Source organism: Geospiza fortis, unplaced genomic scaffold (assembly GCF_000277835.1).
Source record: "Geospiza fortis unplaced genomic scaffold, GeoFor_1.0 scaffold112, whole genome shotgun sequence".
Lineage (NCBI taxonomy): Eukaryota > Metazoa > Chordata > Aves > Passeriformes > Thraupidae > Geospiza > Geospiza fortis.
The window spans coordinates 7,544,998-7,558,226 of NW_005054298.1; the positions used below are offsets into that span (position 1 = coordinate 7,544,998).

At 38.7% G+C, this 13,229-nt stretch overlaps 2 protein-coding genes across 2 annotated transcripts in view; one reads left to right on the forward strand and one right to left on the reverse strand.

Annotated features, from left to right (window-relative positions):
* The first annotated feature begins 1,082 nt into the window (after positions 1-1,082).
* On the forward strand, positions 1,083-7,397 carry FAIM (Fas apoptotic inhibitory molecule). The gene is made up of 5 exons (XM_005415750.3): positions 1,083-1,278; positions 1,911-2,046; positions 2,409-2,637; positions 4,068-4,117; positions 5,542-7,397. Exons 1-5 carry the CDS (start codon positions 1,235-1,237, stop codon positions 5,689-5,691), a joined length of 609 nt encoding a protein of 202 aa, XP_005415807.1. The 5' UTR covers positions 1,083-1,234; the 3' UTR covers positions 5,692-7,397.
* A 225-nt stretch (positions 7,398-7,622) lies between these two features.
* PARP9 (poly(ADP-ribose) polymerase family member 9) overlaps positions 7,623-13,229 on the reverse strand; it is an 8,927-nt gene continuing 3,320 nt past the window's right edge. Inside the window, 7 exon segments of the mRNA XM_005416019.2 lie at positions 7,623-8,227; positions 9,405-9,570; positions 10,296-10,444; positions 11,239-11,613; positions 12,057-12,117; positions 12,713-12,925; positions 13,006-13,229. Of these exon segments, the coding sequence (XP_005416076.1) occupies positions 7,941-8,227; positions 9,405-9,570; positions 10,296-10,444; positions 11,239-11,613; positions 12,057-12,117; positions 12,713-12,925; positions 13,006-13,229 (1,475 nt within the window). The 3' untranslated portion in view covers positions 7,623-7,940.

Sequence of the window (13,229 nt, forward strand, 5' to 3'; positions counted from 1 at the left end):
TGCCGTGTGTCCCTGGTTCGGAGCGGGGGCCGCAGGCGCCGCGCCCGCTCCCTCATGGGGAGCGCCCGACTTTCCCTTGGGATGCGGGGGGATCGCTGGCCTCAGCAAACACCCCTGGCTAGAGTCTGCGTTCGGGCTTGGTGTAAAATAAATGTGTATCGCTTCCTTACCATGATTTGAGGGGAAAAATTTAAAAAAGGATTTTGGGTGTTCTGGGATGGTTCCTAGCCCTTTCAGCATTGATCCTAAATGATGCCGAAAGCCCACGCCGCAGGGTTGCGGCCTGCCCGGCGTGATGAGGGCTCTGGGCTGTCCGGGACACCTCTTCGGGCATCTCCCGAGGCCTCCCCTTGTGCTGATCCCTGCCGGGAACACACGAGTCTGTGCCGAGCCTGCTCCCTGGAGCAGAGGAGGGAAATATTCCCTGCCTGACTCCCACCGTGTGCCCAGGGATGCCGCCTTCGCAGGAACCAGAAACTTCAGGAGCGGCAAAACAACGTCCTAATTTATTAGCACGTGTTATTATCTGTTTGTTTATTGATAGGTACAGACATGACAGATCATGATGAAATAATGAGTGAAAATAATACATTAAAAACTGGTGGTTGTAAAACACCGTCGTGGTCTAAAATCCTCTTAAGTAAGAAATTAGTTCCTTGTGGCACACATAGATTTTGTGACTGAATTGCCAGGTCAAATTTACTAATGTGCTTGTTGAAAGCTGCTACAGTGGTTTAGAAAAGGGAGGAGGTGAAATTATTGCCTGTGCTCTTCCAGTCTCACATTCATTATGGTTTGGGACTGAGATGTGCAGCTCTGGATTGGGTTCCTGCTTTGGTCAAGCTGTTAATTTCTAACCTCTGTCTTGCAAATCAGGCAGCCCATTTTTCCATCCAGTAAAGTTATGAGGAGCTAGTAAAGGTAGGACAAACTTTACTAGCACTTATTTGGTTTTATAAAATACAATATTTTTTAAATTATTTAAATATTATTTAATTTAAATATTTTTAAAATACACTTGCCTTTCTGTCTTAGAGAAAGATAGTTGTATTTTAAGTGTTTTTATTTTATCATATATACAACAGCACTGCATGTTAGTTAATGATGCTTTTAAAAATGTCCTTTATCTTAGCTGGAGAAAATGATGAAACTTTAGACTTCAGCACTTCTCTCCTACTATTCTGCTTTTCTATTTTTTCTTGCTGCTAATTGGATTAAAGCTCTTTTGGTTTCTATGGCATCCAGTGAGGAGATTACTGTCTGTGACGATGAAATAAGGTAAAAAAATCAGAACTGTGATATGAGCAGATTTGGAAAGATATCCACAGTTCCAGTGGTCATCTAAACTTTAAAGTTACTTGAATAAAAGGATATCTTGCCAGATCCATTCCCCTGTGTCTGCGTGTGCACAGTTGCGTATCCGAATGATGTAGGTAGTGTTTATGAGATTAGAGACAAATCTGTTAACACGACAAATAGCTAAACTGGTCATACTATTTTTTCAAGTCTAAAAAGCTGAAACACTTTCTTTGAGACCAATCAAATAGTATATTTTAATGCCTACCAAGAAATAGCAGAACTGTCCAGGAGTATCTTAAAACTAAATATAATTTTGTTACCTATTGTCACCTGAAATTGGAGTTTTAGAGGTTAGATGGGTAGCTGTGTCTTTGTACTGTTTGTCAAAATGAGTCTGTTTAACTGTTTATATTTTGTGATGTTTTGTCATATTTGAATGTCTGAAAAACATGAAAATATAAGCAGTTCTGTAAGCTTATTCTTTCAAGTCTCATTTTGTATTTGCAAAAAGTGCAAATACAAGCACAGAAGAAGCAGTAAAGCTTTGAACTGCAGAGACTGGGACTTGAACTTTCAATGCCAATTAATTTACTTTGTTGGTTTCTCCTTAGGTCTCGGTACAGCCACTTAGAGAAGATGACAGATTTGGTGGCTGTTTGGGAAGTAGCTTTAAGTGATGGTGTTCATAAGATTGAATTTGAACATGGGACCACTTCAGGAAAGCGTGTTGTCTATGTTGATGGAAAGGTGAAATTGCTATGTGCTCAAAATTCACTGTGATACAGATTATATAAGTGCACTTCCATGCAACACACATCACAACAAACAAAAGGCTAATAAATGCGAGTGAGGTACATTCAGTTAATTACCTAGTTTAATAAAATGCATCATTCTTTTTTTCAGTTCCAGTTAAGGTGTGAGTATTCATGAAGTGCTTTACTGTCCTTGGGCAGAGGCACTCTGTGCATACAAAGCACCATGTATGCATTCATTCCCAAATAGTAGTTCAGTACTGAGCTGTCTCCTGAGTTCCAGTTCTATTTTTTAATATTAAAACATGCACTCAGGTTTTTCAATTAATACCCACTGTCTTTGGTTTTTTTCTTCAGGAAGAAATAAGAAGAGAATGGATGTTTAAATTAGTGGGTAAAGAAACATTCACTGTTGGAGCTACTAAAACCAAAGCTGCTATTAACATTGATGCAGTCAGTGGCTTTGCATATGAATATACTTTGGAGATCAATGGAAAGAGTCTCAAGCAGTATATAGAAAACAGGTTAAAAACAACCAATACTTGGATATTGAACTTGGGAGGGACAGACTATAGAATTGTCCTAGGTAAGTAAACATTGAGTGACTACATGTTGCTGCCTTTGAATGAACTTGTGTGCATTTAAAAACTGGTAATTAAGAGAAAGCACAGTTCGGTAGGTAGCTCTGATGCAGCATAAAATCCTGGGGGATGTGGAAGTTTGGAATGAGATGCCAAAGACAGTCTGAAAAGTAATGGTCTTGTTATACATGTGTGAGTCTACAGCAGTGTGGTCTAGATTTGGGAGAAAAAAAAAGTTGGGAAGCATTACTGCTGCTGCATCCATAGAGCTGCCCTGGCAAGGCAGTTCTCCAGGTGAAGCCTGTTACAGAAATTTTACCTGCATTGTGATCAAATTTTCAGCAGGTAACCAGGCTTTCCTACCAAAAATCATCAGCCATGGTCAAGAAGTCTTTATCTGAAGTGCAACAATGTTATTCCATATTTTCGATAGATTGATGAGCATCCTTTTTTCTGCATCGCTTCTTATCTACAAAATTAAACTAAAACCTTCCAATGATGTTCTTCCACTTTCTTAGTAGTAAGGCAATACATTGCTTCTCTTCTGCCCTCCATTTCCCAGTTACATTACAAGCAGGTGGGAGGAAGCGATCCCTTGAGGAATTTGTCCATGGCATCTAGTGGGAAAACTTCCACTTGGGCACTGCTGTATGGTTAGAGCTGGAGATGAGAGATTTCAGACTATGATTTCTTCTTAAACCTCAGGACAAAATGAACTGCCCTAAGATGAAGGGGAGCAATGAAGAAAGACAGTTTTAGACAGAAACAGTTAAGTCTTCATAGAATTTTAATCTCCCTATGCTTACTGGAAAGGCAAGCAGGGTTAAGCTCTCTGCTGATGTTGTGTCAATGACAGTGTCAGTAAAGGGAATTCTACAGCAAAATAATTTAAGGAGGATGTGCTGAGAGAAGTAAAAGAATATTGTTTCAAGTTCAAAAAACCCCTAAGATTGATATTTAAAGTGGTACTTGGTGCTTTCAAAATATTAAGAATACAGACAGTTTGATGGATGTGAAATAATGCTGCTTTTGAATTAATTTGACCTGGAAAAAGAGTTAGAGCTTTATTGAATAACCAGCACTCAAATAATTAGCAGAAATTACTTCATTTTTCTGTCTTTTAATATTTTCATTTAAGACTGTCAGAGTATTTCTGGCACTATTCAAAACAACACAGTGTTAATAGCCAGGGCTAGGGAGGGGTAAAAATGTATCTTCAAAGCAAAAGTTGATGACACATACTCCTCTCTCTCCAACATGAGAACAAGCCCTGTAGCTCAGGTACTACAGCTACTTAGGAACTTCTTTTGGGAATTGAAATTAAAATTCAACAATGGATTTTTAAAATATCTATATCCTTGTTTGTAGGGACAAAAAAAACCCCCAAAATACAACAACCTTGTTCTTTCTACCTTGTTTTTCTTTTCCTTCACAGAAAAGGACACTATGGATGTGTGGTGCAACGGTCAAAAAATGGAAACAGCGGTATGTGATCCTTTCCAAAGGCTCTTCCCAGGCTATGGATACATAAGCAAAGCTTGGCAGAATAAGCTTTAGAGGGGTGCACTATCTCCCTTTACCAAAGAGGCCAAGGCAGCCAGGATGCTCCTGGTCTGTTCCAAATGACCTTCACTGAATTTTATAATGGGCAGTATTTCAGTTCATATGTCAAACATCTGCTTGTTTAAGGATAAATGATGCTTTTCTTTGCCCTTTTCTGACAAACAGAAGAAATTTGAGTCAGTTGTGCAAGGTTGTTAGGGAGAAAACTTTGTGGTGATTGGGAAGGATTTGAGTTTGATGCAGAGCGTAGAGCCACTGCATCCAAACCTGCTTGTAATAGTTGTCACTGAAAGTTGAACACATGTAGTCTGTTATGACTCATGCTTTTTGCCATTTTGAGATGTTCCTAATACTTAGGGCTTAAGAGCCTCATTGGAACAAATCAAATCTTCTATCTTGATCACATCTGCATTAATTTTCAGAGCAGGCTGACAGCTGGGTGGTTTAATCTGTTTGGTGTCTTTCTGTTTTTTGATGATTTTCAATATGCACACCAGGTAGGCTTCCCCATCCTTGAAGGATGTGCTTTCTCACCAGAGGGCGTCAAAGTTTTTACTGCTGCCACAAGGAAGCCCCTGGATGAGTACAAATGGTAAAATCAACAGTTCTGCTATACCTGAGAGCAGGATGAAAAGATTCACCAAATGTTTGCTTAGTAATCAGTGGAAGAAGCCTCCTCTTCCAGTAAGTCAGGACTTCTGCTCCTGATGGCTCAGCGTTTTCTACAATGTATTGAAAGCACTCCGAGGTGTCCTTGCAAGCTGTGAGTGCAGGTTTAGTGCCAAACTGTGCTTCCATTAGAGCAGCGCCCATTAGTTCTGCTGTCACAAACATCATGACAAAAACACAGCCATACCTGGGATAATCTATAATAGGAAATTTCAGAACTGCAGCAGGAGATGTGTATCCAAGATACACAACTGTTGTGCTTGATTCAGGACTCTGCCGTAGAAGGCAACCTGAATACTTCACCTTTCACTGCCACTTGAGCACAGGTTTGTGTGGCACCTACTGGCTGTGCAGCACAACTTGGCAGGGTGCTGCCTTTTCTGGTTTTGTTTACTGACATGAATCAGTAGTATTGATTCACAAACTCCAACCTTACCACTTCTGATTGTGTGACATTTTCATTGTCATCTGATACCCACCAGTCTTTAACTGGGCACCTTGACAGAGCCCAGCCTGAAATTCAGCAGCTTTGTTCAGCTTTCAGGCAGTCCTTGTCACAGGTACCTGAAGCTTCTGTAACTGTGGCAACTGCAGGTGATCTTGACATTGATGCATTCGAGCTTTTCATTTATTAAAATATCAAATGTCTGTTTTTATTCTTGTCTCCTTTCTCCCAGGGTGAATTTGTGGAAGATGGGACTGAAACTCACTTCACTGTTGCTGACCACAGCTGTTGCATTAAGGCTGTCAGTAGTGGGAAACGAAAGGAAGGAATTATTCATACCCTTATTGTGGACAACAGAGAAATCCCAGAGGCTGTGGAATAGCCTCTGGTTAACTGATTATGGTAGGACTAAGATCAGGAATTTTCAATTACTGTGGTAATTATTTTAATATGTACTACTTGGTACATCTAGTTTGTGCTGGGTTTATTTTCTAGTTTCTGTACACAAAATTATTCTTTTTGAGGACCAGATGAAAATAATTATATACAACCTCTTACATTACCAGTTTTTAAAAAAAGCTATATATATATATCTAGAATATATAGCATATCACTACATGTGGAGAACACTGGTGAAACAGAAATTATACGTCAGGAAAAATCACGCTATAATAAAATGAAAGATAAATATTCAGTAACACTGAATCAATCCTTAACTATGGAGGGAAGAGAAAGCCTGTATTGAGCACAAGAGTAAGATGTTAAAAGCTTTCTCTAGAATTTGTTTTTTCTATTAAACTGACTACGGACCTTTTCACATACAGTTAAGGGAGACTACATAGTTAATAAAAAGGTTAATAATGGAATACATAGTTACCAATACTTGTGTTACAGTATTTAATTAATACTGAGTTATGAAAACTGTTCTCCATTCCCACTAGGAGCAAGATGTTACATTGTGCCAAAAATAACATTCCTTTCGGTGTTCTGGAAAGTGATGCTGTAGTTCAGAAACTTATTACTGAGTTTTTTCAAAAAAGAAAATAGAAGAAAAACTAATTCCTGCCATGAAACCCCTTTAAAAATATCTCTTGGAGCATGCTGACATAAGAACTTACCTTTGTTCAGTGCTAACAAATCTTAAATCTACAACTCTGTGTTTTTATGGCAGTAATGTGTGAATCAAGAAATATGAGGAACAAGGGGACAGAAATGGAAAACAGTTGATTACTTTAATGGAATAGTTAAAATAGGAATAGACTAATTCTGTTTTCAGAATTGCAGCATAATTTCTAAGAGCAACCTTTGGACTTGAGAACAAAACTCTTGTGTTAGAGACTCACACTACAAAACCATCTTTGAAACAGCAAGCATAGCTAATCTTAAAAATAATTTTTAAAAAACCCAAAATAATAATATATTAATCTAAAAGTTTATTTTGCAATGGTTAAAAAATATTTCCACTTGTAACCTCGGAATTCAGAATTAAACTTTTATAACTTAATTTCTTTTGGACTTGTGAATGGTTCCTAGCACTACAACTGCTAGCTCAGGAGTTGCAGGTACAGTACAAGCATCCTGGGAATCCATTAACAAATCATTTTGAAAAGTTTTATTAAATGCTAATTTCATCTGTGTTTTAGAGATCAGACTGTTCGCCATCAGCAGGCTTTACTAGAGGAAGTTTCCAGGTACCCAAGTGCTGGACTGAATCACCTTTTACACTGGAATTACTGTAACAGCTCTTGGGCTTTTCCGTGTATTTCCTTCAGGTCATTGCAGAAGCAGTGTGGGGATTCCTGGCTACAAGGCTGACAATGTAATCTTTAAAAGATGTTGGTAAAGGTAGATTAATTGAAAAATAATTTCAAGCTGTAGCTTGAACCAGTTCTCTACTATTTTGTAACCTTCCAAAGAGATTGAATGCTGCTGAGAAATCTGAAGCTCATGTACAGTACAAATCACATTCTTAAGACTACAGAAAAATACAAGTTAACAGATAGTGACATTCATACTTTTTATTTTGAATATGTGCATCTACAGTGCTTGAAGTAACTAATAAAAATGTACAGCAACCATTGTAAGAAATTATGAAGTATTGCCTCATGTTTGTCATAAATGTATATAATAGCATGTCCCTAAGCAGAAAACAGCTCTCATCTGCTACATTCTCCTATCTTAAGTCAAAAGAAAACTTAAGACTGAAAAGGCACAACCAAGAATTATTGTGCTTCCCTGAAATATGCAATATGTCAGATTAAGAAAACGCAGTGGAAGAATGACAGCCTACACAAACATCAAGCATATAGTCAGTCACAAGCTGAGATCACGTTAAGGGATAAAGTAAATGATCAGGTATGTTAAATGTTAATGTTAAATGTTACACTGTGTTTTGGAATGTTTTCTGCTTCCATTCACAGGTAATTTTGTCCTTATCTCTTTAAGATGTTAACTTACTCTTTTGTTCACAAATATTTCAGAGAACTTTTCAGGAAGCACTCTGACCATAGCACACTACTAAGCAGAGCATCCCCTTAAATCTAAGCGCTAGACTTTGTTCTCAGAGGGTCTTTACCATAGCTACAGTTCTGCTCTATTCCCACTGAGGATCCTGCTTGTTTCCTCCAGGAGCTACAGTGGGGAACAAGTCAGCAAATACTGTGGAAGGGCTGCAAAACCATTGAAAATGACAAAGGTCTCAGGATAGTTCAAGTTATCTACTAAACTGTCATAAAATGTAAAGGCATTCCCATCCAGGGCTGGTGGCATAATACAAGATGGCTGGCCTGTAGTGTATTTGCCAGTTACTACATCAGCCTCAAACACGTACATTTTAGAATCCATTTCCCCTGTAGCTTTATCCTTGGTCAGGTACCTTGGGTTTGTTGTAAAGTAGATGCCAGCTCCGTATTTTTGTTCTGGAAAGAGAAAGAAAAATTTTCAGAAGAGAAAGCATTTAGCAGCTGATTCTTTCAGGGTGGGAGTTCCAAGAGACTGCTGCTTGATTCTGGGTTACAAGTGATGTGACTGCTCAATGTGTGCCATCCTTTTGGAAGTTAATTTTCATGGAGTGGCTCTGATGCTTGCACTGACTTCCCGCTGAAACCATGAGCAATGACAGCTGATGGCCATTCCAGTTAACTGCTACTCCAGTACTAACTGTTCAGATTTATCTCTTAATGCAGTGATTGAATCATCAAGGTCTAAAGGATTTATATAAAATAAATATATGACTCACACTTCAGTCATCATGTACAAGGGACTCTGATAAACAATAAAAGGCAGCAAGATCTTGATAATGTAAACTACAAAAAAAGCTTTGATATTTATATGAAAAATGTCACATGAAGTGCTGTTACAGTATCAAATGGAAAAGTGCAAAGAAATTAGACCATCCTCTTACTGCTTTTAAAGTTTGGAAGTGTCCATGTACATTACACAGACAAAGGCAAATCTCCACTTTTTGAACAGTTTATTGCTTGAAATCCCATTCTGCAATTGACATGCAAAATATCACACACTTCACTTCCTGCAGGATGAAGCACTGAATGCTTTTTCTTTACCCTTCTGAAAGCATCTGTCTGCTACAATATTTCATAGATTCACAACCTTCCTCCAAGTGTACTTTACTCCAAATGGAAGCCCAAGCAATGAAATCATCTGCTGTCTCTGACCACACCTGATCTGAGCAGGGGCCTGGGCTGCATGACCCTCAGAAGCCCCTTCCAGCCTCAGTGTTCTGTGATGCCCTTGAACATGCTTTAGAGCACCAGGCTGCTGAATTGCATGTTTGCAGCAGCTACATAAGGACACTGACTTTCTTTACAGGGATGCAACAAAATAAAACTTGCACATGGAATTACATGTAATTCTGTCTAGTGTTTGGGCTACCTTGAATTCAGGCTTATCTTCCTAGAGCCTTGCTGGCTCTACAGTATCAGGAAACCTTACTGTATACAATAAAGTAAGCTCATACAAATCTAAATACAAGTAAAAACAGTTCTTGTTGAGGAATGCCATTTTTTCTAATTTTAACCTGAGTTTAGTATTCAGTCACTGTTCATTTTGATTATAGGTGCCAAAGCAAGTTATTACCTTCTGGTGAAGAATACATCCTGTGAAATCCAGTTTGGCAAACTGAGCAACAGAACTCAGGAGGAACACTCTGGTACAATTTTTGAGTTGTTCTGAAGCTACCATCTACTTTTTTTATCATTTGTTGGAATGCAGCATATAGAAGTGGATTATGTATCTTTTCAATCTGTAAAATAAATAACAGCTTAGCATAAGCAGATGGAGACTAATTATGAAATCCATAAGTGCTTTTATTCAGGCTATGTTCTTCAATGCTTTAGCCTTTGCTTTAGCCTATAAGCATTGACCACATAATGGACAAAGTATCTGCAGTGTGCAACTGATCCAAAAAAAAGAATCATACCACTAGCCCATGCCTCCCCCATTGAAATCACTGGGAATATTTCCTGGTGTACTGACTTTCAGTACTTGAGTTGTGCTGAAGAGATTAAGTCCACCTCCTGTTCAGTAAAGCAGTGATACCCAAGTATGATTCCAGCTTTAACACATAATCAGATCAGAGCTCTGGCACGTTTTTAGTGTCAAGCTCACAAGAAGAAAATAGACACTGAATTAGTGTCCTGGAATATTGTACTTAATTTACCCTACCAATCTCATATTTCTCTAGAGTTCTATAAAGGGGCATTTGAAGCATGAAGTATGAGGGAGAACATACAGTACAATTAAAAAGAGTTCTCAGAATTTAATCACTTTTTGAGTGACTATTTGCATTACATTTAAAATACTATTAATTCGGATTAAAGACTCGATCTGTTTGAGGAGGTTGATTTGATCTTAATTTTAAAAAGCAATGCATTGAAATAGTTAATCTGAATTTTTTACGCTTACATGAAATATGTTAGTTCAAATATATGAGCTGAGATACAGTTTCTCCATTAATATCCTCTTTACCCTGAGAACATGAAGTCCAGCTTTTTCAAACTCTTTCTGTCTGTCTTTAAACTCCTGGAGGTGGCAGTCTACTGGTGAAATCGGGATGTAGTCAGTGGTACTTGTCATGTGAAAGTCTCCTTCTGAAAGCTGGCCTGCTTCTGCTTGGCCTGGATAAGAATAAGGGAGTAAAATTTTCATATATTGTAATGCCTGAAGCAAAGGCAAGGGAGGCAGATCCGCTACTTTAGCTGGTGGTTTAATTAGGAACAAAGAATGTTAAATGTTCTCTGAAGTACTGTCAGAGGCTAATATTGAGAAGGACTAGTATATACATACAAAATTGTATGTCAATGTATTCTATTTTTCTGCATTTATTATAAAGAAACTAGGAGAGAAGAAAATAAAGAAAAGCAATTTATGATCTCCATGACACCTCTTCACAGCTGAGCTTTCATATAAAGGTATCTATATTGAATGATTATCAAAACACAAATTAAAATTGATCACTCAGTAACTTTCTGTAATGCCATTAGTTGTATCAATTGTTCATGACAGCTCTGCAGAACAAGTCTACTGCTGAGCCCTGCAACAGTGGTCCAGCTGTAGCCAGCAAGAGCTCAGCAAAGGTGTGTGTAAATGTAAATCTCCAGTGGCCAGGCTTTAGAGTGAAGGTATCCTGGAGGGAGCTCCACTACAGCTGGATATACATCATGACCAGCCCCTGTATAAACTGTGCCCTACTGGGAATACTGCCAAGTGAGTGACCACAGCTAACAAATGGTCTTCCAGGGGCTCACATGGTGAAAGTACAGGGATATCAGTAATTAAAGCAATACTCAGTATGTGTGTGTGAACTAAATGCATGTCTGCCCACTCTCAGCAATACAGAGATATATGTTGCTTCATACTTAGCCTTGTTTAGGCACTTAATTAGGGTTTAGGCACTATTTACTTTACATACACATTGAGTAGAGCAGTTTCTCTTGCTCAGCAACAGTCTTCTCTTGTACACGAAGCAGTAATTCTTCAGCTGCGAGCACTACATCAATCAAAACATCAGGAGGGCCCTGAAGTTCCAGTTTTGCTCGTCCATCTCTCACTTCTTCTGACACACATACACTGGAAGGCTGATGTCGAGAGAGTTCTGCAAACTCCTCTTTACCAAGGCAAAAAATGTAGTTGTTTTTAATAACAGCATGGGAACCTTCCTGAATTTTCATTACTTGTTGGAGCCATGATTCTGCTGCTCCCAGTGCTGTGGGCGTGCACCCTTTAAGTTCAATCACGGGTTCACTGCTTGCAGGCTCTTTTGCAGTCTGACTGCCTGACTCTGTACCTGGAAGATATGTATTTTTTAATACAAGTGCATTGAAAGAGTGAGCAGCTTTCAAGGGCTGACAAAAATTCCTACTTGTAATCCCAGCTGTACAGTGCAAGAAACACACTACTCTTCTGGTATGCTCAAAAAAGAGATTAGCTATAAGGAGGTAAGGTTTCCAGGATACACACACACATATGGAGAATTTATCTGCCTTTCACTAAATTATTCCAACAAATTAGGCAATGACAACGGATTTTAAGTCTTAAAAGGGTCTGCGCAGTTCCATTCCTATAAATGTAAAAATACAAAGTGCTCGTGAGTTTTTGCTTCCTCCTCTCCCCAAGACACATATGTAAATGTGTAAAATAGTTCCCTATTTTAAAGGGAATTCTGTGATTACAGATTTTCAAATTGGGAGTACTCATTTACTGGAAATGCCCATTTTGTTCATTACTTACCCAAAGGATCACTTCTGTTTTCCAGTTTGTATTTTGCTGAATAAAATTTTCTCAGGACAACCTTGAAAGATAAAAAGTTTAGGAGCAGTTTGCAATCTGTGATCAAATATGCAATTAGTATCTTCAAAACTCTGTTAGACAAGCAGCTTACACCCCCACCCCTGATTCTGAAATTGTTAACACTGGCATTTGTCAGCTTTTCCCAAAATGTTATTCCTGACAATATCAAATACATTCCTGTTCTTCTGCATCTCCTAAGGTAACACACCTTACACACTGAGTGGCACCTTTACCAACTCCTTGTGGTTGTGGCCTATGTCATGCTACCACATAAGATAAAGGTGTTCATTACTTGCATTTTAATGCTGATGCATCCTTACTCAGTTTTAAGATCCAGACTATTCTCCTGCCTGTCTACTTGAAAAGCTTCTATTATGTTAGCTCATATATGTTGATGGTGTCCTGCCTTCAGAGCTCCATACAAAAGTATTTGCAAAGACTGAATATCTGTTAATGAGAGTAACAGTTTCACAAAGGGACCTGCTGCTCACAATCGTTGTTAGTACAGAACAGACTATCATCATTTTTAGTCATCTATGGAAATACTTTTAGAGTTTTCTGTCTTCCTTATGGGTAGTTAAGAACAAATTGGTTACCTCATAGGCAGCACGGTCGCCTGGGCAAATGACAAACTGCACTTCTCTCTTCTTCTTAGGATATGCCCTGGCAAAATTTAAAACTGCTTCGATCATGGTGTCTGCCACTGTGTCAACAGGCAGCTTTGGTGACCAATTTATTGGAAAAGAAACTGAGGGACATGAGTGTTCCTGAAAGTGATCCAGGCATCTTTTCACTGCATCCTTCAATTCCTGCAGGAAAAAAAAAGTCTTTCAGTCCTCACATCACCCAACATGAAAATCCACTGAGATCCAAAGTAAGCAATGGTCACCTCAAGCTGTAACACTGGGTGCTGGTATTGCAATGCCACGGGCAGGACAAATGTAGAGGGCAGCTGATGGGTTTCCATTATCTGGGGCTCCTTAAAACGTGTTGGATGTCTAAGATGATGCTGAAGTTCCCTCTGAAAAGCTGGATTCTCTTTTTTCGGCAGTCTTGAAGATTGAGAGGAACGCTCACCCCTGGCATCCATGAAGTTAACAATAGCTGTATTGT